The sequence below is a fragment of the Cygnus atratus genome, chromosome 1 (genome assembly GCF_013377495.2).
Source record: "Cygnus atratus isolate AKBS03 ecotype Queensland, Australia chromosome 1, CAtr_DNAZoo_HiC_assembly, whole genome shotgun sequence".
NCBI lineage: Eukaryota > Metazoa > Chordata > Aves > Anseriformes > Anatidae > Cygnus > Cygnus atratus.
The window spans coordinates 98,862,266-98,887,675 of NC_066362.1; the positions used below are offsets into that span (position 1 = coordinate 98,862,266).

Here is a 25,410-nt window from a genome sequence, read left to right on the forward strand (position 1 = left end):
GACAACAAATAGCTTAATAAAATAGCTGTTTTACTTAGAATAACAAGAGGAATATCAATAGCAAGTAAACCTTATGTCCCTTCAGACGCAAGGAACCCCAAATTCATGCAGCATCACTTGGACCCCAGACGGATTTCTCCCACAGCACACTGCACAGATCCCATCCACGGAGAGAAGCTCCTCCTTTTTGGTCATTCAAGCTATTACACATTGTTTGCTTGCAAGTAAACAATTCTATTAATCATTTCTACAGAAGAGAAGCCCTCAGAGGCCTTCTTGCTGCACTGTTAGATGAAGGCAAGGCCGTGCAGGTGGTACAGTTTCTGGTACCGAGTGGGAGCTGCCTGCAGGCTCCTCTGTTACCACAAGCCAGCTGCGTTTATCCTGCAGCCACAGGGCTTGTACAGTGTGAAGGCCAGGCTGTACCTGCAGCCCAGCCCAGCACTGCCTGCACCCGCTCAGGGTAACTTGTATGTGGATGCATTAAGACAAATACTTTTACATCCAGTAGATCTGTTTCTCAAACTTGGTCTATCCATCCGTCTGTGTCGCTGGAGGTGTAGCTTTATCTCTGTAGCAGGGGCAAAGTGCAAGCCTGAATTCTTGAAGAGTCTTGCTTGTAGCCTATGGGGTTCAGTAAGGGTTGGGCAGGGCTTAGAGAGACAGGGGAGTGGTGCTGCTGCATAGAATTCCTCAAATAGCTTTGACAGCTGCGACAATATTTTTCAAAGGCACAAAACAAGCTGTGCCTGCAGAAACGTGTGGATAAACCTCTGAAAAATGGCTTTGTTAGTGCACAGTATAACATACAGGTATTACAATGTAATAATCATTTTATAGTATAGTTACTGTGTGTCACAGCTGATCTTAGTATTCTGATACTGTACTTCAGCTCTCTTGAGAAGCATCTCTAAAACTGTGTGCCTGAAAGTTCCTTTATCACATTTAACTCCTTACGTTTTACATTCTCAGAGAAACTAGTCATAGATAAAGCATCCCAGACTTTGGCAAAAGCAAGGCACTCAGATCCCCTAGGGTTCAATTAACATAAGGCATTTAAATCCATCACACAAAAAATATTTAAGCCCTTTTTTTTCATTACACTTTCTCAAATAAAGTGTTTTTTTTTTTCCTTAACAAATTACACTGATTAAGCATCTTTCAGCAGTAAAATATTCCAAAATTGTGGAGCTACACAGCTCTGTGCTTTTCTCTCCCTTTGGGTAACAGCACAGCTCTAAAAGCACACTTAAATTAGACCTTATTTTGTCATGGTAGCCTTCCCCTCTCTCTACTGTCATTACAGAGATTCTTCAGGTTGCAAGTGACACTTCCTTTTTTCCACAGCTAAAAAGACTACTAAAAAGACTAAGGCATCTCAGCAACTGCAATGCAATCAATCTTAGCAACTCAGTCCCCGCCACCTCAGACCTATAGGGCTACACCACTACTGTTAGGGATAGTCATCTTAACACCCACCTAGGCAACCTGAGTCAACAGTGCCAGATCACCTTCCTGATGGTGCTGGCAATTCTGTACAGCTAAAGGTTTCAGAGGGAAGAACTCTCACTGGAGCTTTTTCCATTTAAAAAGAGTTTATGGACATTGTACGTCCTCCTAAAGTCTAATGTAAAACAAAGATTGAAGTATCAGTCCTAGAAACCTTTTGGTTTCCCAGAAATTACAGCAAGTATGCATAAGCGTAAAGCAGAAAGCAAGATCTATTTCTGGACTTCATCTCTCTGCTCCCTGCCCTCAGCTATTTATCAGCTATCTAAAATTTCAAAAACAAAATAAAACCCAAGCAAGGCATTGCACAGAGCCTCCTTCATGTAACTACAGAAGGACTGATGACTAGGAAAGATGAAACAATTGAAACCCAAGAAAAACACTTAGTTTTCCCATTTCCAAAACTAAAACGAAAGCACTCTTTGAAATGAAGATTTTAATTTGGAATTTTGCAATCAAAACATTGGTAGGAAACTTTCTCATTCTCTTCCCCTGAAACATTTTCAAAGGGAAACCAACCCCTGTTTTGAACACCTGTTAAACGAGGATAACAAGGAAAAGCAAAGGCTGCAGTGCTTTTCTGTACCTGCTTTTTACTTTTGCGTTTACTGTGGTCTGTGGCCAAATGTCCTCCTGCTGACATTTAAGACAAAAAAAGGAGGAACATGAAACACCTGGAAGAAAGGAAGCAATGCAAGTAAAATGTTTACCATGCAAAAATCTTAAAATCATTAGCAATAAAAACACTGCACTGAGCGCTGGGACTGGATGACACCAGTGTTTCTATGTTTTAACACAACTGAAAAACAAAGATGAAGGCCTAAAACTTTCTCCTTCACCATATATGAAAAATCAGGTGTTACTAGCAGCTGCAGTGTGTTACATTATCTAGAACAGGCAAAAAAAAATCAGTAATACAGTTTCTCATCAACAGTGTAGTAAGATACAGACTTCCAGCATACGCACTTCCACCACACCTCAGCTGCAGCTTGTTTTTAGTCATAAAATACTGTGTGACCCTGAGCAGTAGGATGCTGCCTTCCCCCAGTCCTACGATGTGCAGGAATTTGTGGGAGGACAACTACAGACGCCCAGTAGCACATTCCTGCTTTCTGAAATAGCACAGAGCATTTAGTCCACGTTGAAAGCAAGCTCTGGCACCTGGCTAGCCCAATCAGTGCAGGGTGGCAGCTGAGCCAGCTGGCTGTGCTGAGAGGCAGGAGTGACTAGTTGGAGTTCACTACTTTGCTAACACAGCTATGCAGATTTTGGGACCCGGGCAGTAGTTCTGCACGGACCTACTGCTTCAGATGGCCACGGGCTCTGCACCCCAAATGCCATTTTATGTAGCAAAAGGTCAGTAGTCCCAACTCTGAAGCAGGACCCAAGTGGTCCTCCTGAACCTGAGTTCTACCGATTCCAAGGAGACTCAGACCTTACTCTCAGCAATCAAAAGGAAAGCCAGCAGTACTTCTCTTCTCAGTAAGCGTTTACAAGGCTGGCATACAGCTAAGATGACTCAGCTTTAAAACAAATAATTTGATAAAGGAAGCTTCCAATTCAAGGAAACCAGCTGATGATTCAAAAGGTTGATTCCAATTCTTTTATTCCTAAACAAAATCTCAGACTACATTAATTAGGAAGATAATAATTCAATCTCCTCCCTGATTACACAGCATGTGTGGCAACTGATAACTAACTGATAACTTAGAGGAAGTCAGCAACAACAGCATTAATGTGCAGACACCATGGTTATGCAGTCCCTTCCAACCTTGGCATTGAACAGCTCATGCAGAAGCAGTTATTTCCTCCAAGCAGTTTTAACTGCTGCCTCACAAAACACAGGACTATGGACCTTCGTCACTGCCCAAAGTTAGTACTTGAATAATAAATTGCAGAGATTTCAATGAATATTTGAACAGGTGTTCTTTTTCATCCCACAGTTTTTATATTCAGAAAGTGTGTTTAAAAGCAACTGCTCCCTTCTTAATAGAAAAAAGAAAAAATATTTTTTTTTCATTCTCTTAAAACTGAACTGATTGAAAGGATAGGGACTGGCCCTTTTATACCACACTCCACTAATATCTTTAGGGATGTTAGACCAGGTCAATTTAAAAAACAATAATAATTTTAAAGGGATGCTTTACTCATAAAATGCAGACTTGCAGATTTTTTCTGTCTTAAAAGATCTCAATTGTAAAGGTTTTTGCCCAGGTTTACTATAATGTAAGGAATGAATGTATTTTATTGTCAATCATCACTACTAAAATGACAGCTATTTTTAAAAAGTCAAATAAAATCAATGTGCAAACATGGTCATTAGAGTACTATACACACACAAACATACACACTAGGATAGCTTAATATAACTTACATCAGTTTTCTATTGTATCAAAGATCATATTTCAGTATATAACAAATAGAGATTCTGATTTCAACTTCCAATAGTCACTTTATGTTTACTGTAAAAAAGATATTTAAAAAGCAATCCTCAAGTCCAAAAGCAATCCTTGACATATTAACTGCACAGAAAATACAAATTTGGGGGGGTAACTGTAAAACACAGAAGGAATTATTTCTGAAGCAATTCTCATCCAGCAGAAATAGACTGGCTTCCTAATCTCCAGGTTGTTTTTGAATGTATGTGCGTATCTGTCATCTGAGTTTTTCTGGAATTTTTTCAATCCCATGTCATGTGCAAATACATGCTCCAGAAATGTTAAGTTCCACATACATTTTCTAGATCCTTCTTTCTTCAGCATATGTAATACAGGTATTGGATAAGCGTGCAGCCTGTTTGTATTGCTACAGCAGCCTCTTTGAAAACAGGTGATGCAATGCATCCAGTCTGGAAACTCATTCCCAGGAATTCCTTATTGTATTTGTGCCATACATAGTATTATACCATATTGACCTTTTTATACTGACATGAAAGCGCTCCAGAATTAAACTGTACATCTGGAGAGGGCGACTACAGTGATCCAAATTGCGGTTCATAAGAAAATAAAAAAAGGACTCGAGCGCAGCTTCCTTTACATAATATGCATTGACAATGCAAACCAACCTTCTTCTTTTTGTTTTTCTGCCTGCAAAAGAGGAAACAAGTTGAAAGTCATACATCATAAGCTTCCCACAAACTTGCTAGTCAGCACTGGCTTGCGTAGGATTATCCACTTCCCTGATATGAAGCAATTGTCTGCCACAGGGACCACAGAGGTAATCACACTGTCAACTATAGACACCTAGCTTAAGTCACATCTACCTTAAGTATTCTGAACTTCCCCTATGGGGACGTTTACTTCCCTATCAGGGCAGGAAGTCTTGGACTCCCAAGTTCAGTTATTTTGGATATCTGGAAAGACAGCATTAGTACCTTCTCACGGTTGCTACAAACAGATCTACGAATGGTTTACCAGACTACACTACTGTCTGGAATCCAATGTGAAAGCATCTCTGTAGTCTATATTCTTTTTGCATATTAGGAATCAGTAATCAAGATCAGTGATTTTTCTTTACTTTCAGATTTATTTAGTTTTCAACACTTGTGCAATGGCTATGTGAAAGCTTGCTTTTTTCTTACACATCATTCCACACCATAAAGGCTACTTGAAATTCTCTGGAACCACCAGTGAAAGCCTGAAAGAGGTTCCCCATTCTAAACACAAATAGAAATAAATGCCACAGCAGAAAGAGTAGTTACAGGAATACTCACTTGTAAACACCAGCCCCGTGACAGCAAACAATCAACATCACTAGTGCTAAGTTTGTCCAGAATCTAAACTGACATGAGTCAATTACCTTTCACCACAGCAGATTTACGGTAGGACTGAGCTCCCTACTCCCTTCTTTATCTATCTTGCATTCTCTTTATATGACACGGCAATCAAACTTACTCGTTGAAGATTTTTCAGTCTTACCTTTGGCCTTTGACTGACAGAAGTTAATTTCATGATTTCTGATGTGGCACTTAGGGGTGAACAAGGTTTGCTAGAGTCCCCTACAGACCTGTAAACATAAAAAATGACATTTAAAAAAAAGGAAGTAGTCACTGAAATCACATCTTAGATCTCACGTGATCAGTTTTATGTCACACTATAGGTATTTTAAATACAAACAATGAAATTTGAAGAAGATATTGGATGTTTGTCCTATTTCCAAAGAGCAGAATTTGATGAAGTCTGGGAAAGTTCATGAAGCCAAGAGAAAGACATGGTGATTTTTCCATCATGTTACAGTTCTGCTGTGTATGTGATCAAGACACTACAAAAAATAAAACAGTAAAGGCTCAACATTTACCTTCTCACACTGGTCACACTGGCAGGGGAAACACTATCTTCTTTGGAGCTGTCCATAGAAGCTGCCACAGGAATAGACACTTCAATCGTCCTCCTTGCATTTTCTATGAAATAATTAATAGCTTGATTTTGATGAGAACACAGCAGCATTTCACAATATTCATTTCATTTTCACTTTTTTTTTTTTTGAGGACCACCAAATAACTCTTCACAATTGCATAGAATATATAAACATATATTCATGTGGACATAAAATTTCAGGCTGAAGGTCCATTCAACCCAATATCCATCCTCTTATAACGACAGATATTGAAAGCAGTTATTCAGAGCAACTATGGACAATGTGCATAGAAACAGAATGTCTCTTCCCTGGATAAACACTTTTTTTTTTTTTTTAAAGTAATCGGAGACTTAGAAACCTGAGATTTCTCGACTTCTTTTCCTTTAGATTTTACTTTTCACACTGAATTTATCTTAAAACAGCCATAGAAGTGCTAAAAGTGTTAAGATCCCACTCTGTGAGTCACTGCGTATGCACCTGCATGCATGTGCACACATGCGGTCTCTCCTCCTCCTCCTTCCTCTCCCCACTCAAGTACTTCCCTTTATATATCCTCTGCGGTTTACGAAGGGGGAAAGGGTGGGTGTCCTAGATAGAGCATGTGTGTACTTGCTCACATAGTTCTGCTTGTAATTGCAGTAACTCCACGAAAAAGATTAAGAAGGCCTCATCTGCTGGAAAGTATTTTTGTTTATAGTTACAAATGGCAGCTAATCTACAGGTCTTGAGTTGGCAAGAATATCCCCTTCACTAATTTATCTTTTCAGATAACTGGAAGCTTCAGTTACTTCTTTCTGTTAGCACTGGCAATAACTCAGCAAGGTAGTCTGATGGAAAGAGCGCTCAAAAGACTTAAACTTCAAAAATGTGGTTGAGATACAGATAACATTTTTAGAAGCTTGATGTAAATACTTAGTCTTTTCAAAAAAGATTCTCCATCATAGAGGACTGATTAACATGCTGCAAGAAGAAAGAAAATATTGGGAATTTCAGACACCAAGGATCTCCCTTGCCAACTGCTGGCAACAAAGCCTAGTTCTGCCCTTCAGTGACTGCATAGCAGAACTGTTCTGCAGACAAGGGCACTGCAAAGAACGAATTTACCATGAAACACAATATTTGCAGCAAAGTAACTAATTACTAAAATTAATTTTAGGGGAATTTTAGCTGATAGATTATTTTTAGCTCCCTGAAGTCCTCCACCTCCAAAACCAAGGAGTGTTTGTACCACACAGGCAAGTGTACTGCTGACCACAACTACAATCAGTTCAGGACAGGTCACCCACAAAAGGGGAAAAACATCATCTTACCAGTTTTTGTTTCTCCCGAACTTGGGTACTTACCAGTATAATTTAGGGATGGGGGCAGAACAGAAGATATCATTGGAGAGACCAGATCGGCAGCCGCTACTTTCTGCTGATCTATTAGCTGCAACAGCTTATCACGTGCTTCTGTACTTTGACGATTCAGCTCTGCTATTCTTTCCTCCAAGCTCTTTGTTACCACGAGATGAGTCTACTTAGATAATTGGATAATTATACTTCCAATTAAAAAACTTAAATTTTCACCTTGAGCGAGAGCATGCAATATATTTCAAGTACTTCTATACATTTAATTCTCAAACAAAAAATTAAGTAAACTTAATTACACAGCACCTCCTGTGAGAGATCTGATTTGGTCCCTTTCACTGTCCTCTGTCTAGGTCCTTAATTGACTAAACACAATGTAATTGACTAAACACAACGTTTTAAATAGGTCTTCCTATAAATAGGAAAAATAGCGTATCTGCATCATTCCAAACAGTACCAGCACCAGCACCCCCTCAACCCTCTAGCAATTAACCATAATTAAGAAAATATTTAACCAGAAAGACACACATTCAGGAGTGAGTGTAGAAGCAAAAGCACATTTGTGGCAGAATTATCCTGGAATTCATTTTTAAACCAGGTTTTCATCCATTTTGACCCCTTCCGCTCCAGTAATTATTTTCAAAAAAAGATCATCTAAGAAGTTTGCATAATCCTGTACAACTAAATGACTCAATGTTATACGTATTACAATGAGGATGGTAACCACACATTCTCAGCCTACATTTACATGAGGGAATTTAAAATCTTTAGTATCCTTAATTGAACAGTAATTTAGCCACTGTGATGGAACAGAAGTAAAGATAGTAGCGAGGGCAGGGATGAGACATTTCTGTGATGTTAACTCCACTCGCTGGGGTGCCACTGAATAGCTGTTTAGTTGCAGACTAAAGATTTTCTATGTGAATTGAAGCCTTGAAGTTCTTTCTTTCTCCAAGATTTGGGGATTTTCACCACACAGTAAAAATGCCAAGACAGATCCAACTAGTACATACCCTAGTATCATTTTTTTTTGCAAGTGATGTACCCAAACTATCTTAAATTCCATGGGCTTCTGGGTCAAAGTAGCAGAAGAGACACATGGCATGGATTTAAATACATATTATACAAGCTTGACAAGAACCTGTGGGTTGGTGCAGTGTTTTCACTATTAATATATTTAATGGTTGGACTTGGTGATCTTAGAGGTCTTTTCCAACTTAAATGATTCTATGATTATTCACTGTTACTTCACTGATAGTATTATCCAAGCTACAAGAGATATGCCTATTGCAATCACCTCTTTCTTTGCAGCACAACCATACCCAAAGCATATAAACATGCTGCACACATGGGGCTTTTCAGCACTTGTATACAACATAGGCCCAATATGAGAAACTACTGTTGACCTCCTAAGGGAATGGTAAAATCAAAGTCCATGTGAATGAAAAGAATATCTGTTTTGCTACTCTTTTTCTTAAAAGAACTGACAGGTAGGAAACAGTCTAAAAGCATCAGTAAGTTATGGGGAAGCAGACCAGCAGAAAAGGGAGTCCAGCCTTCTGTTAAATTCTCACCTGTCCTTGCGAAGAGTCTGAACTAGGATTTGTATTTTGCATTGAGTCTGGCTGATGTAGGCAGGCACTTTTGTCTTCTGAGAAGCTTTTCAATTTGCTCAGCTGAGTTTTAATTAGTGAGTTCTGCCGTGTGATCTCAGCTATCTGTCCCAACAGATCACTGCTTTGAGAGAACTCTTCAATTGCGCTGTTTTTTCTGGCATCGGCTGGGCAGGACAGACTGATTTTCTCTTGGGAACTCTCCAAGTCTTTGTCTGCATTAGGAATTGGTTGCCTTTGAGTGATGAGACCGGTTTCCTCAGTTGTGCTCTGTGTTCTCAGGGAGGAAGGTGAGCTCTTTTCTTTGCCTGGTTCTCTCTCAGTGTTTACTGAAAACTGAGAAATTGTTGTAAATACTACAAACAAAAAATAAAGGAACAGTAATGAAAGAGACATGTTTTTTTAAGGAAAACAAATAGTAACTTTATTGCATCAGGCTAGTAACAATCAAGCAGGAATTTGAATTGCAATATCTAGCCTAAATGGCGTATGTTACTGATCAAAATCACTCTATGCAAGATCCTAATGCAAGGACTCAACAGCATTATTTCCTACTGCAAATAGTCTTACATTGTACATGAACTTGAGAAGTCAGGGAGAAGAGAAATGTTTTGAATGTCTTAGCTGATATATCAACCACTGCTTCTGCGTAAGTCCTCCATTTTCCCAAAACCAATTACCTTATCTAATAAACTGTAAGTATGTATTTTCTTCTGCTATTTATATTGGATTGGTAACAAAGCTTTTGGAATGGTACAATACAACACTTCTGGAATAATAATTTACCTATTCCCTAAGAAGAAGTTGAAGCACTGTGGCTAACGGAAAGAGTTGAATATTCTTGTGGTCTTTGTTAGCAAACTGGTAACACATCAAACACATGACCAAATATGTTACAGCGCTGTCACCCGCAAAGTCCAACTTGGATTTTGTGATCAAAACCAGAGGTTCCATGTTTTACATACCAAATAGCCATTCTTTCCCAAGCATTAGCTTTTGCCACTGGAGCAGAGCATGACATTCAAAGATTTAAACCTATATCTACTGTTCTATGAACCATTTTTCATAAAGAAATACTCAAAAAGTATTTGTTGAGCCATTTAGCATTCTTCACAGTCTCAAAAGAACAATGCATTTCTTACATACCTAACTATAGCTAAGTCTATGAGTATGGTTTCACATTCCTGTTTCAAATGGCAGACCATGTCTGACAGTTCTCAATGGGACTGAAGCCAGATGATGCTCTTTGAAGAAAACTATCTTTAGTTTATTTCATCCTTATTTATTATGTGCCTCCTCACAGCACTGCATATTACCAAAAGCTTAAACTAGATATAAGTTTCCAATGGTCTTGTCCTGACAAATTGTTAAAATTAAAGTGACTTTTTGGTCATTTTTCCAACTAAAAAAAGGGTTACAAATCAATACAGACGACAGGGGTAGGACAAAAGGAGAGAAGGCATAAAGCCTCAGTGCTGTGGCCTGTTTCCTGTCAGCAACCAAACCAGTAATTGACACAGTTATCTGTTCCACAACAACAAATACTGACTCTGAGTTAATCTGGCACCACATAATTTCACCCCAAACTTCTTCAACCACTTCCTATGCACTACTAAATAAAACCCATATGGAAACTTGCTCCCAGTTTTTTTTTTCTGGAAAAAATCTCTGCTGGGGAGATTAGCTCAAGGAGTATGCAGCCTACAGACATCCCTGTTTGTCTGCAGCACATGCTGCTAAGGTCCTAGATTTCCAGTCTTCAGTGGTTCCACCCTTATAGGTGACAGAGGCTGGATTACACCCTCAGTGGAGGGAGAGCTCAGATGATGTGCTGTAAATCGTAGACAAAGAGCTACAGCAAACAGTGACAATCAAAACCAGTACAAGTTTAAAAATGCTAGTCTGGTTTGTCACTGACAGAGGACTACAGATGGAGAACTGCAGGGGTCAGAAAGTCTAAAAGAAATCTAGCAATAGGCATAAAAAGAAAAGAAATGCATATCTGAGTGCAGAAGCAGGATATTCCAACTACAGGGCCAAGGCACTTAGGCATTCAGATTTAAAGTTTCATAGAAAAGACATCTCCAAAGGTAACATGAGCCTGAGAAACTGAAATAGTAAAAATCTACTTTGTCCAGAGATCTCACCATTCTGGAGGGGAGACAACTCCTGATTGCTCTTCTGCCGGGGTGGTGACAACAGTACAGCTGGCTGGAAGATGTGAGCCGGCAAGCTTCTGCCTGCTCCTACACCACTTGAGGCACCTGGCTTCTGAGGAAACTTGAAAGGCAGCTCTTCTTGTAGTAACTTCAGCATATTTTCCCTGTTGCTTTCATCGCTCCTGGGCTCAAAATAGCTCAAATCAGTTTTTTCTAAAGACAAACAAAGCAAGAGTAGAATAAAAAAAATAGTTTTATAGCAAAAGCAGTGTAGAAAAAAGTGCCAATGACAATTCTTATGTCTAAAATATCTACATATCTTATGTCTAAGATATCTAAAAAGACAGACTAGACTATGTTCTTCACATAATCCTAAATTCCTTCTGGTCCCCCAGTACAAAACTCCCACTAAGACATAACAAAAATCTTTACTGGGCTTAAGAGAGCAAAAAAAGCTATCATACATAGGCTCACAATTTCAGCATACTGTTAAGAGAACTGTTTGCAGCCCGTGCGTAAGACACACAGACATGAGACTTGTAAGGCACAGATTACCAGGGAGGCAAAAAATGAAAAGCATGAAGTCAAAGCTGTAGCTAGCTGTGAGACCACAGGAATTTTAATATGCTTGCATACGCTGCTCCCTTAGCGCTATCTTTGAATTTACTCTTAACGATTTTGCTCAGAATATTTGTTCCCAAAAGCAAAGTTACCAGAAAATTAGGGAGAACATATGTGATCCCAAAATACAAGAAACAAAAAAACACTCTGCAAAGAGACAAAAGAGGCTGTTTGCCTAAGATATTGTTTGTGGTTCACATTACTGAGATGGAACTTAAAACCTTATACCCCTTATATAATGACCCTGGCAAGAGGTGAGAAAGATCTTCCTCCTCTGCTTCACCATGCAGAACTGCCTTTCCAAAGCATCCTCCCCACATACTGTTTGTCATGATATTTCCCCCTCCAACTCCTCCTTCAGCCACTCTCCCTCTCTCTAGAGATGCTCTATGTTAGCTTAGTCCAGCTGCTTAACAGGTCTAACCAACTGTTGTTTCTGGTCAGCAGCGACCTCCAGTGTTTAACGGAGGAACCAATCTCATACTATGTCTCGGCAACAGACAGGCAGGGTCCTGCTTCAGTTGGACAATTCTTATTTTTTTTTTTAATTCAATTTTTTTTAAGATCCTCAGAATCCACAGAATAATAGAAACATTAAGGTTGGAAGAGACCTCCAAGATCCTCTGGTCCAACCATCACCCCACCACCAATGTCACCCACTAAACCATGTTCCTAAGCACCACGTCCAACCTTTCCTTAAACACTCCCCGGGACAGGAACTCCACCACTTCCCTAGGAAACCCGTTCCAGGATTAACCTGATTTTGTAAGACATCTTAACAGGGTAAGGAACAGAAGGATGCCTCCCATTTGTGAGGAAAGGCTGTTCTCCTTCTGCCTTCTTCTTCAGGAAAATAACGACTTGTCACTTAAAAAGTTCAAGCCCAAGATCTGTCTTTATGGATAATTTCCAAGTCCAGATCCAGATATATGAAAGCCAGCGGGATGGAATTCAGCCTATAGGACTACTTAAAAAAAAGTCTGTAGCAAAGTCCTTCTGCTCACAGCGGAACCCATGGCGTATGAATTTCCAGAAGCGAGATTCAAGCTCACAAGATGTGTTTATTCAAGTAGACATCTCTTAAATACCAGATTTTCTACTGCAGAAATAAAGTAGCCACAATTCCAGTTTTCTCCACACACACATACACATACCTTGGCCATTTGCTGGACTTTTGTTTGCAGTTCCAAAATGGTTTGGACTTTGTTCTCTTCTGGGTTCTACCAAAGGGAGACTTTTAAATGCTTGAGTGAGAGAGGTCATCTGTTCATCTGTTACAATCATGTATTGCTGAAGTTTCTTCTAAGGGAGAGAGAGAGAGAGAGAGAGAGAGAGAAATATTTTTATTCTAGCAACATGAAAACATGGATTAGAAAATTATACACCACAAGCAGTACTGAGAATAAATTCGTCCTCTTAATACCACTGCACAAATTTGTGAGATTCCACTGAGACATTATTCATGTCTCTATGTTTCTTATTTATTTTTTCCTCCTGCTTCAAAAAAAATATCACTTTTCCTTTATTTATCATCCCACTTCCTCTCCAAGGTTCTTTATTGTTTCATTGCCACATGTAACTAATAATAAGAAAAAAAATCTACTTCTACCACAAGCTGAAGAAGTGAAAATGTAGCATTACATCTATTCCACTTCACTGCTCCAATAGTGGCAGGTGCTTAAACTATTAGATTGTACATAACAAAGCTCAGTTTCCAGTTTCAAGGAACTACCACTTTCTCAAGCTTTAAACACAATTTAAAAAAACAAAACGTTGACTTCATAAACATCCCTTCCCCACACCCCACAACTGCTGTTCTCAGACTCCTCATTCAATTTTATCACTTTCTTTCCTGAACATATGGACAATGCATCTCAGACCATATTTGTAGCAAAACTCCGTAGCAAGTTGGGGAAAGGGGCTCAGTACCTGTATAGTAACGTTTTCTTCCCTCACTAGGAGTATTTCTGCAGTCAAAGCATCGATCAGTTCTCGGTGCTCATTCAACATCTCCTCGTGACGTTGCCTCATCAACTCTTTCTCACGCAGTTGTATTTCACTCTAAATAGGGAGAAAAAGTTTAAAACTTACTATAGTTAATACAGATTCATAGTTGAAAACAGGAATGGTTCAACATCACACCACACCGTAACAGCTCTTCCCACTACTGTTAAATTGACTTCACTGGACTTCATTAAATTGCTTACTGTTCCTCGTTCGTTACTCCACAACACTGCAGGGAATCCTATAAATCCGTACAACTTTTCCAGACTGCAGTGACAAGAGAAGAAATGACAAGCGTTGTCTCTGCATTGACATAATTTATTTTTAAGTCATTGATTCTTTTCCATACAGTAATGAAACAATTCCAGGTGCGCTGATGTTTGTCAGTATCCTTTGCTACTTGTGCCTGTTCTTTAGCATTCTTAATAAGCTAATAAAGACAGATTTAACTAAGTAAAGAAAGTACATGCTCATGTTAGCTCCCATGGAGAGAAAAAGTTCTAGAAAGCATCAGTGTTTTTCTTTTTTTTTTTTTTTTTTAAAAACAGGAAAGAGTGTACTTTTTGAGTAATTTACTTGAACACAAGACTTAGTCAATCTATGATTTTAAGATAGGCTACAGCAGCAGACAGGCTTCCTGTACAAGATAGGACACCAGAAACTCCCTTCTATCTTTAATGGGCAAATAGACTACACAACTGCCACTTTTTGGACCATTGTAGCTAGCAGAGCAGAGCTTATCAAGAGTTACACAGGCACCACAGAATTCAGAAACGGGGTCCTCCCCCAAATGGTAGCCTGCCATTTATTCAAGGGAACCCCTGAATAAAAGGCATACCTCCCATCTCCAAAAGGATCCTGAAAAGCAATTTGGGTATCTCTTTTGTGCTGCACTGATGAAATTATAGCAAGAGTAGTCCATCATGTACTGTAGATTCTTTTCTGCTGGCATTAGAACCAGAAGTAAAAAACCACTAAGGAAGAAATTCCTGAAATCAGAGGCTTTTTAAATAGCCACTGCAAACCACTGAGGAAGAAATTCCTGAAATCAGAGGCTTTTTAAATAGCCACTGCAAATTCATTTTCTTGAAACACATTGCCAGCTAGAATTCAAACTTCGGAACTTCACTAGCACTACTGGCTAGGTAAGACAGATGGTGAACACACGGACTTGATTTATTCCTAACATCACAGGCACTAGGTTTTTAGGAAAAAACACAGACAAGCTGTACTTCCCAGTGAATTTTCAAATTCTAACGCTGATTAAAGCTCCATGAAAAGAGGAAAAGTCAGTGAAGATTATGGACGTGTACTGTCTACCTTGAGGAACGCTGAATACAATTAATCACATTTCATAGCTTGAGAGATTTCTGCATATTTCTACTTCAGAATTTAAGAAGTAAATTCACAAAAGCTGAAGATGATCCTACAAACAATCAGCTCCTTGAAGGAAGAAAGGATAACATATCTATTCAAGTAAAAACAGCATCACAGAGGTACTCTGTTAAAACTGGGAATACAAGAGTCAGGATATGTGTTTCACAATATGTAGTCTCAACAAATACTCAAGACTCTTTGCCCTTCTGTTTGAATAGCATAAAAGCTCTTAAGATACATTGGATGGTACCTTCTCTATGGATGTAACAACTAAAGAAAAAAGTGACAAAAGAGTCTTAGAGAAAAAAATGACAGAAAAAGGAATTCAGAGGCTCAGGAACGTGCATTTCTGTGGAACACAAAGAGTAATTAAATTTATAATTCCAGTTACATTTATGACACAAATCTGATGCTATTGACGTTTTCCTAATAGATGGAAACCACTTCATTGGACTTCCAAAAAATCCTTCCCTATAACTACACAAAAAACAAGTTTAATATCCTGCTTTAGCATTGCAACTTTAACACAGAACACGTGCTGTGAACAATATTTAAAACATAACACCTCAGCCAAAGTCCATCCTCTGATGGTAGTAATTTTTCAATCTTGAATTGAGCATTCACTGTTTGCTTCCAACACAGGTCTTAAAGGAGAATCTTTCATATTTCTGTATTACCCAGTATTCAATTTATAAGTTGTTATGCATCCATACATGAAATAATAAAACAAATCAGATTTTTAAAGTAATTTTTCCAATAGTTATACACTCTGAAAAGGAACCAAAAGAGGACAGTTCCACATTCATTAGGAATCTATTGCCCTTGCTATGAAATAGAGCACTGGTATTTAGACAACACATTTTTCTGCATCTGTTAAGAGTGCAAGAACTGTCATAATCTGGTTCACAATTTCACAAGGGCTCAATGAATCTGTGAGCCACTGCTGCATCTTGAATAGCTCTGGATTAGAGATGAAACAAAAACTTCTAAAAACAGTATTTATTTCCACACAGCTTACAGGTAGTTGTCTTTATGAAATTCCATTGATCTGCAGCTGTGCATTACTATAGTAAGCACTTCAGGTCATTCTTGTTTAAGGTGAAATTGCTGCTACAGATGGAAGAAGAAAGCTAAGGAGTTCCTCAAAGAAAACTGAAGATTCGGGTACTCTTTTTGTAGTGACAATAGCATCAACTTTGAAAGGCCACGAAGAAAATGAACTTCTAAACACGGTTGTAGTTAATACCCTGCTACAGCTGTGAACATACATAAAAAATAAGTTTCAAAGTAATTTGATTAATACCTTCTGCAAATAGTGACTTGGAGACTTCCACTGCAGTCAATTCTTCCCTTTTCATTAGGGATACCTGTTTCTAACAAATTAAATTTTATCTCCTAACTGCATGCAATCCAAATAATAAGTAATGATAATTAGACTTCAAAGTAAACTGACTGGGAGCCAGGAAAGACCAAAGTTGATGCCTTTAATGCAAGTTTATATCCTTTTTCTTTCATTCTACAGATGGAATTCAAAGCCTTCTCACCTCTTTGAGGTAGCGCATCAAACGACAGAGAGCATTCACCAGGGATAAGGTAAATCCGGTGAGGCCTTCACTTCTCTGAGCTTTTTGAACCTCACGGCCTGTACATCGCTCATATTCCTCCAGTTCATGCTCCACTTCATGTAACATACAGCTGAGAACATCTAGACTGGATTTATTGTCCCTCTGAAGGTCAACGGGGATTGAATTAGCAAGAGAATCATCTCTCCTCTGTCTTGCCGAGTTCTGTACAGTTTGTTTTCTTTTCACTGGGGGGAGAAAAAAAAGTCATTGAAATTTCAATTTGTATAGAAAGCTTTGCAATAGGAATGAAATTATGTTGCTTATTGAAATAAATCAAAGGAGAGGTCCATAAGAGAACATCGTATGGATGATAAGAGAACATCCCCAGTCACTCTAGTCATTTTCAATAATCAAACCCCTCATTTTCTGTCACCATATTAGTACCTCTCTGGTGTTGCTGTTTGGTGCTTTTATCTTAGAAACCTATTCATACTTTTCTTCTCAGTTAAAAGCACAGAAACAATTTGCCAGTGACCAGCCAGTGAAAAATTTCAGCTGTTTTCAGGTCTCATACTTAATGAGTGACTCTTTTACAACTATCTTTATATGTTACAGCTGTTTAAGGGGATTGACAACAGGTATAAACTACAGGTAGAATATGCAGACTGAAATTCTTCATAAAGCTGTACAGCATCGACCAAAATGCTGTATTAGAAACAGAAAAGCACCACAGGAGGGAGAACTCTACAGCCAGCAAGGTAAAGGGCTGCACCGCAGAATCATATTGGTGGTTCCGTGCTTGCTACAGACTTTGCTTTGTCACCAGAATACACTACGTAAGGGGCTGTGGAATGACAGATGCTCAAGACTTGGACGGCTGAGGCCCCCAATCAGTCTTTGGAGTTCACCCTGCTGTGAGCAGGGAGCACAACTAGATGACTTCCAAAGATCCCTTTCACGCTATGATATTAAGGACCTTAGTCAAAAGAAGGTATGTCATTTTTTAAAAATACTAAACTTTTTGCTGAAATTTGCTTTTGTTTTCCTGAGTTTGGGTTCAGCACTTGTCTCACAGTATAAGTCGAGTCTACTGTCTCTTCTTCGTCTTCATTCTGAAGTCTTGAATGGATTCTCTTGACTACACTGGTAGCATTGAGGGCTGATTTAAATACAAAATCAAAAAAAATACATGAAACTGGAGATACGTTCTTAATAGTAGTATGTTACAAAGTTATTAGAAAGATTAGAAAACTTGGCTTTTTAGACTGGAAGATCATCTGAGCCAAATTAACAAGTCTCTCTCTCTCTCACCCCAACCCAGAACAGGAATTCTGGATGGAATCCTATAAACAGCTTAATAACCCTCGATAGTCTGCGATTTGGCAAATCCAACCTGAACAATCCAATGATGGAGAAAAAGTTGTTGGAGGAGTCAAAGGTACTTCCTGTGATAAGGTAGCTCTTCTCATACCCCTTTCAGCCCACAAACGAGAATTCACCGACGAATTTTCTTCTCTCAGTATCTGAAGCAGCCTACATTCAAAACAAGCGTAATAATGAATTGTGATATAATAGCATGATTCTAGATTATCTTTGCAATCTAGAAAAAGCTTTTTAGAATACCTGTAACTACTCAGGTGAGTTCCCTATTCACATTCATTCCCAGTTTTAAGATTACAACAAAGGCTTTCCCTAGAATTCTGAGGTCAAGAAAGGAGCAGGGAGGGAAACAAACAAACAAACAACAACAAAAAAGACCACACACAACTAACTTAACTACTTCCATACAACATCCTTTAAACTCCTATTTCCAGTATTAAAGAAGTAGAAGCTTGAACAGATATATTTGCACTGACCTGTCAGCATTGACGCTGGATTTGAAATTCAGAGATTCATGCTGTCCATCTTCCGATTGACAGATGGATAATGCTGCTTCTTGCACTTCATTAAGAGCCTTTTTAGGAGACAAAGAAAACAAAAGGAACCTCAGAGAAATATTAAGTTGTCTTTAAGAAGTTATACGTCAATTGGAATTGCTTTAAGAAAAAAAGCCACCTCTCTCCCCCTAATTTGTTTCAATCCCCACCTCCAAAACAAAATTACAAATCAACAACAGAACAAAGAACCCCACAGATCTCCATGGGAAGGTTTTGGGAGACGTTTTAGTATATGAGAAATATTCATACTGACAATTATCTTGGAAAATAACACAGCAAGTGATTAATTCAATACTCATTATTTTATTTCAATGATGCATATTGAATAAGAACTACACACTACATACACTTAGGATAAAAAAAGAATCTATCAGGTTTCTGCCCTTCTGGGTATGCCCCACCGGATAACCTTTAATCATGATTTTCATAGGAATATAAGAAAAAAATCTCACAGAACTCAGCTGACAACTATCAGTACTAGTTTCTTTTAAAAATCTAAGCCTATCCTACCACATGCATCCAGTGATGTGGCTTACAGTGATGCTACAGTTAATTCTTCACTATAAAAGCAAAGCAAAAACAAAACAAAAAAACCCCCACACACTGAAATGCATGGACAGAGCAGTAACACAACTCAAATTGCAGACAATTGTGCAAAACAATAGGAAACAGAATTAGGGAATCAAGAGAATATAACACCATCACTTTCAGTTCCACATTCCTTATGGTCTTCAGCAGTGAGCTACTTTTTAGAGGTGTCATATGACATTTCTCAAACCAAAGTGAGCATTCCTGGTATAATTCGTGCTATGAGAAGAAAATGGAACGCTGACACAATCTAAATAAAAATTTAAATGAATTTATACAAACATTAAAGTTGTTACACAAATCTAAATAATTGCACAATAATGTAAAGTATTAAAAAAAACTTGTAGTACTAATCAAGGTTGTGGAGTTAAGTGAGGTACGTACATATGTGCATGATCTGAAATAAACTGGAGCCCAACTGGCTATGTCCCCATGTATGCAGACAGTTGAAAAATCATAGGTATATTTCATTAAGTTTGTAATTAGTTTGTTCTCTATCCGATAATTAAAAGGGAGAGCATGCTAATGTGAGACATAAGAAGCTGGCGTTTCTCTTACTTAAAGGTTGAGAAATCCAAAAAATCATGATTCTCAGACTCTCGCAAAACTAATTCATCTCAATTTAATAGTTTTCTCTGTATATTATCAAGATGCCACACCATACACAGAAGAAAGGTTTAGGTCTGCTTGGAAACACTACCTTTGAATATTCTTATTTTGTGCAACCCAGAAACGTGGGACATGCATGGAACTCAATATACATTACCTGGGAATCCATGACAGATTCACTAAGGATAGAAAGCTCAGTGGGAGGATCGTGTTTTTGTATGATGGGTCCTTGAGATGATTCTAGGTCATAGTTAGGAGCCACTGTTACATTAGGGAAACCTAAAGGAATCAGATAATATCAGGAAGAATTCAGAGGACTCAGTCTGTAGTACCTCACAGGACTTAATACCAAAAAGCAAGTTCCTGTACATTGTATAAAGAGGAGTCACAGGGGTTTGTCATTTTGACTAACTGGCAAACGCCATAGAATTATCTCAAGACTTTCAGCCATGACGTATCAAGCTTCTGTCCTGTGTAAATAAACTTGTGCAGAAAAAGCATATAGGGTGAAACCATCATTATAAGCAAAAGAGAATGGTAGCCCAAAGAGAAAAAATAAACTTAAGATTTCATATGCAAACAGCATAAGGACTCATAAACCAGGATAAAAAATGGAAAAGCAATGTTCACAAGATGCTGATAAATCTCCTGCAATATCCAAGAACAAGCTGGCAACCCACGTAGCAACAAGAATCAAAACTACTATAGGTGCACAAACTGGCACTCTGTGTAGGTTGGTAACCTTGCTGCAGAAATGGTCAGCATCAGATGTTTCAGAGTAAGTGACCAAAAATTCCACAACAGACTGGTACAGCAGATTAACCAGCCATGGCTCTCTTCCTTGCCACATTAGGTGTTATCCTCATCTGTGTTTCAGCCAACACAAACAGAATCGTGTTATATCAGATGAAAACGGTTAAAAAGAATACTTTGTATAATAAGACTATTTATGAAAAGCAAGAAGATAATCTTAAATGTACTATCACATAGAAATAAGATGGTCTACCTGTTCGTGTGCGAGGAGCATCCCCAAACAAGTCTTTTGCCACAGCCATGACCTGATCAGATCGTTCCAATACATCTTGCAAATGGTACTGATCAGAGAGAATCTGAAAGTATAGCATATAAGGAAATACTTCATACGGTGCAGACTGATTTTTCCTTTGTTGTTCAGGTACAGTTAGCAAAACAGTACAGTTAGCTTCTAAACAGTTAGCAAAAGGATAGCTAAGAATGCAATGTTTACAGAGCTGGTACTGTACAGCGAGATCCCAATTAAGACCAATTGGAAGACCATACTTCATTGAGTGACTAGAATTCACCTTGTTTTTCTGAAACGTTAAGTAGTTATCATTTCTGGGGTCCCCATCAACACTGTCTCATCTGACAGACACAGAAAAAAATGAACTATTTGATTAGATACAAACCAATTCAGACAGACTTGTTTCATTCATCCTTCATTATTGAAAATCCTGCCTTAAAATTAAAATCCTGCCACAAGCCTTCATAAAAGCTTCAATGGACACAAATACAGTTGACTGCACCTGGCAACGCAAAATGATTCAGCCATCTCCACACATTTCTGACAAGATACAGCTTCAGTCTCTCTCTCACCCAGTATTTGAAGTCCATGACTGGAACCATGCCTAAGGAGGCACTCAGCTACCCTACTTTAGATTCAGCTAAATCTGCTCTCACAGCAGCCCAACCAGCGTCGCTCACTGGCTCGGCTCTAGGCAGCAGTGGGTCCCTTTGGAGCTGGCTGGAACTGGCCCTTATCTGACGTGGGGCAGCTTCTGGACTCTTCTCACAGAGGCCGCCCCTGCAGCCATCCCACTGCCAAACCCTTGCCACGTAAACCTAACACAATATGCAAGTGATCTCCACTTTATCATAGTTATTCAATTTTAGCTAGAAAAAGTACTTTAGAAGATCCCACAGAAAGACAGGCTTACTTATGCCCTCGTACACTATGCCTCTTTTGGCAGATATAATTTCTGCTCCCCTGGAAATCATAAGAAAAACTGGCATGCAGCAGTTTCAGAGCACTACATGCTATTATCTTCACAGAGTTTCTTTCAGTGCCCATTGATAAGTTGGCTAATACTTTATATTCAACCTCATTCAAAAAAAAAATCCAGTGGCATTTCACCTGTTTTTTTCCCTCATCTCGCAGTTTCCCCACATACCTCACTTCCATGTCTGTCTAGACTTTTGAGCCTGAATTACACTACAATAGATCACTTTTACTCATAACCAATTTAGCAAATCAGAGAGTATTCATGTCTCTTAATCATCTTGTATATTCGCTTCTCCAAATCACCATTCAGTTTTTATCCTTGATACTAACTTCCCATTTAGCTATCGGATGTCAAATTGATGCAGGTTTTTAGACAATGCTATGCCAGATCTACAGAAGAAAAAAAATACTAATGCTTACCTATTCCAAAACATGATATCCTTTGCCTAAAGCAATTAAAACTAAGTTGATGTGCTTACTGAGACAAAAATTATCCTGATAAATTTGTTTTCATGCTCCCCTACTACATCAGAATCAGCAGGTTCCTAAGTTTCAATCACCTGCTGAACATGTTATAAGCATTTATTTAGAGCACTGTTCCTAAGGTAAATTAGCTCACATTTGTTTGTGGTCAACAGAAAACAAAGTGATATTAGCTTCTAACCCCTCTAGGCCCATTTACACACCCTCAACATACTCACTGACTGCTGCACCTTCTCCCATGTATCACCTATGAATTTCATTTAAATTCATCTTCCTTCCCATTTCAGATTGTTACTAAAGATAATTAAACAGGACTAATCCTAACCATCCCCGCTATGTTAATCCACTCACCACCTACCATTCAGTGTAACGCACTAACAGTATTTTAGAAATATGCTGTTACAGGACCATCCATGTGGAGCTGGAGATGAACTCATTATATCTTCTTTCAGATCTTCAGGCATGCAACCTCTCCCATCGCAAACATTAAAATTTAGATGTTCAGATTCAAAGAGGCCTGAAGCATTACAGATGGCATAGCCAGGGAACAAGGGTGAAACGCTCAACTGCACAGATAAGTTAAGATGTTATGCAGCAGTTAAAACGTTATGCAGCCTATTCCTATCATGGCAAGTAGAAAGCATACACACAGATAAGTCTAACTATCTAAAAAGAGGAACAAATTCTCAGCTATGTGCACGAGCAGTTTTCCCACTACAAATCATCTGCAACAGGCTGAAAAGCACAGATTTAGCTCTTACCTCACGCATCAGAGCCAATTTCCTCTTCTCCAAAGAATCAGGGGCCAGTTGCTTTTGTTTCTTCCATTTTCTTTTCAGTGCCTTGTCTTGCAGTTCTAGATGGGCCAGTGCTTTGTTTTTTGATTTATGTATTTCATGGCGACGCAGCTACACAAATATAAAAGAGACCAGTTAAAAATCAAGGTACAACCTAAAAACAAAAGCAGCAGGACAATGATAACTATCCCTTTTTCTTGATTTTATCCTTCACGCATTGGATGTTTAATTTACTTTCATGGTAGTGCCAATGACAGCACACAAACATCCACAAATGTCAAATCCCATCAGTACTAGCCACATTTAACGCAATTCCAAAGGTGAATGATGGGAGACTCATTTTCCACCTGCAGGAGTTTTCTCAGCTGTAAATGGAGGCAAAAAACATAAACACTCCCACGTATAATAAGCATAAGAAGAGATATTTTCCTGACTTAACACTAGTGTCAATTACCAGCAAAATTCTCGCTCTTCTTCTAACAGCAATACATACATATTCAGTTTAAAAACAAATTACAGAAATCAAATGTGTCAAGTGCTTGCTAAAGTGTCCAAAGAACATCAAGATAACCACATCTATCTCTGCTATTGTATCAATCCGTCCTGACTAGTCCATCAAAATTTAAAAATCAACAACAGCTCTTATTGTCTATTCCATTTTGGTGATCAGTATTACCAATGAAAAAGAAACGGAATTAATGTATTTTGTAATGAACAAGCCATTCAATGTAAAGAAGTGCTGTAAAATTGTTTAAATGAAGATTGAACACCCCCAGAATTATAGAAAATTCCAAAATAAAGCACATTTTTTTGGTCTGTTGCGCAGAGATGAGGCTTAATGTCAAACTACTCCACTGAGTTTTTATTTATCCATGATGGGATACACTATGTTGAAATAAAAACATAGTTACTGCTTCCCAATGGAAACGGAGAACTGAAAAAATACTGACTGCCAGAGGAATAGCTGCAGATTCCTGACATATTATAAACAAAAAAACTAACAGTAAAAGAACCGTATGTTCAGAGGCTTAAAAAGGGAGATTAATTGCTGGCAAAAAACTATCCCAGTACGTATAGCGTACACTTATGCTAGATAACCAGATAAATCTCGTGGTTATAGAAAAGGAGCGATGACAAATGTGAAACTTACGATGTCCTCAGGAGTGGCACGGTGGACTGTCAGATCATGGACAGTACTCTGCAGAAAGGCACACGAGAACACATCAAAAACAAGAACAGAGAAGGAACTGGATTTATTTATTGTTTGTTAAGTTTCAGTAAAAAGCAATCCCTCTAAAACAGAACGTAAGTAGCATAAAATTATACAACGGTACACTTTCATAGCATCGAAAGCATTCCACGTTTAGCGAGGTTATCGGTGAGCAAAAAGGATATCCCTATCAAGGCTGGGAGTGCTCTTCAGCCTCGAGAGGAGGGAGAGGAGGGAGAGGAGGGAGAGGAGGGAGAGGAGGGAGAGGAGGGAGAGGAGGGAGAGGAGGGAGAGGAGGGAGAGGAGGGAGAGGAGGGAGAGGAGGGAGAGGAGGGAGAGGAGGGAGAGGAGGGAGAGGAGGGAGAGGAGGGAGAGGAGGGAGAGGAGGGAGAGGAGGGAGAGGAGGCCCGGGCGGCTGGCAGGGGCAGCACTCACGTCCCAGTCCCGCCTGGCCGCCGCCTTCCTCGGGCCCTTCCTGGCGGCGGCGGCGGGGCCGCGGGGCCGGGCCCGTGCCCCCCGCAGCAGCACCCGCGACATGGCCGCCGCCGCGCGCGCATCCGTTGCTACGGGTCCGGGTCCGTTTGCCCCGCCCGAGGGGGGAGGTGGTGGCGGTTGGCCCCGCCTCGCGCCCCTCGCGGCTCCCTCAGGGCCCGCCCGGTACGTACCGCCCAGATCCAGCACTGGTGGGGCTGTGAGGGGGTGTCTCTGCCCCCTGAGGTGGCTGCTCGTCCCCTTAATTAGCTTCATTAGTACCCCTCTTCGGTGCTCCTGCCGTCCCAAGCCAGCCCTCCGTGTCCCCGTGAGGAAGGCTTGGCAGTTTCCCCATGCGAAAACGCATTCCAAATCCTATTAAGGGGAACTAACAGCAGGATGTCACACAAGCTCTTAAATCAAGATAAAAGGTGACCCTTGGTTGTTTCAACAAACCGACCTCCTAAAGACTTGCCCCACAAGTGCACAAGATCCTCCTCTTCCCTGGGTCACATATGTAGAGATGTAAACTACTTTGAAGGGTTAGAGTTGACACTTTCTAATAATACAATGTGAGCTTAATGTTTTGTCTGTTGGAGGTGAAAAGTGAAGATGTAGGGTTTATCAGCTTCTCATTCAAAAATCATGCCTTGAGGAGAAAAATTCCCTTTCACCCAGATTTCCTGATGTTTAGGAAATGATGATTTATGATTTATTTTCCTGATGTCTGTGAAGTGACGAT

At 39.3% G+C, this 25,410-nt stretch overlaps 1 protein-coding gene across 3 annotated transcripts; it reads right to left on the bottom strand.

The window, feature by feature from the left end:
- On the bottom strand, nt 1–24,790 carry SPICE1 (spindle and centriole associated protein 1). Of its 3 annotated transcripts, XM_035540632.2 has the most exons (17): nt 24,633–24,790; nt 24,138–24,185; nt 22,952–23,098; nt 20,694–20,796; nt 19,845–19,966; nt 18,410–18,507; nt 17,947–18,086; nt 17,572–17,712; nt 16,533–16,798; nt 13,537–13,668; nt 12,762–12,909; nt 10,975–11,199; nt 8,789–9,183; nt 7,209–7,380; nt 5,806–5,908; nt 5,427–5,514; nt 1–4,595 (listed from the first exon to the last, which is right to left on the bottom strand). In XM_035540632.2, exons 1-17 carry the CDS (start codon nt 24,732–24,734, stop codon nt 4,542–4,544), a joined length of 2,484 nt encoding a protein of 827 aa, XP_035396525.1. In that variant the 5' UTR covers nt 24,735–24,790; the 3' UTR covers nt 1–4,541. The 3 variants fall into 3 exon arrangements, with proteins under 3 accessions (XP_035396525.1, XP_035396526.1, XP_050563989.1); XM_035540633.2 differs by lacking the exon at nt 17,572–17,712 and having other exon boundaries at nt 24,633–24,764; XM_050708032.1 differs by lacking the exons at nt 1–4,595; nt 5,427–5,514; nt 5,806–5,908 and having other exon boundaries at nt 7,245–7,383; nt 24,633–24,764.
- Nucleotides 24,791–25,410: the final 620 nt, after the last annotated feature.

Coding starts and splice junctions, on each gene's coding strand:
- SPICE1 (XM_035540632.2), bottom strand. CDS start 24,734: ATGTCGCGGGTGCTGCTGCGGGGGGCACGGGCCCGGCCCCGCGGCCCC. Junction 18,508..19,844: donor AATCTGTCATGGATTCCCAG/GTAATGTATATT, acceptor TCTCCTAAAAAG/GCTCTTAATGAAGTGCAAGA. Junction 16,799..17,571: donor AAAGCAAATTTCAGCAAAAA/GTTTAGTATTTT, acceptor TTCTCCCCCCAG/TGAAAAGAAAACAAACTGTA.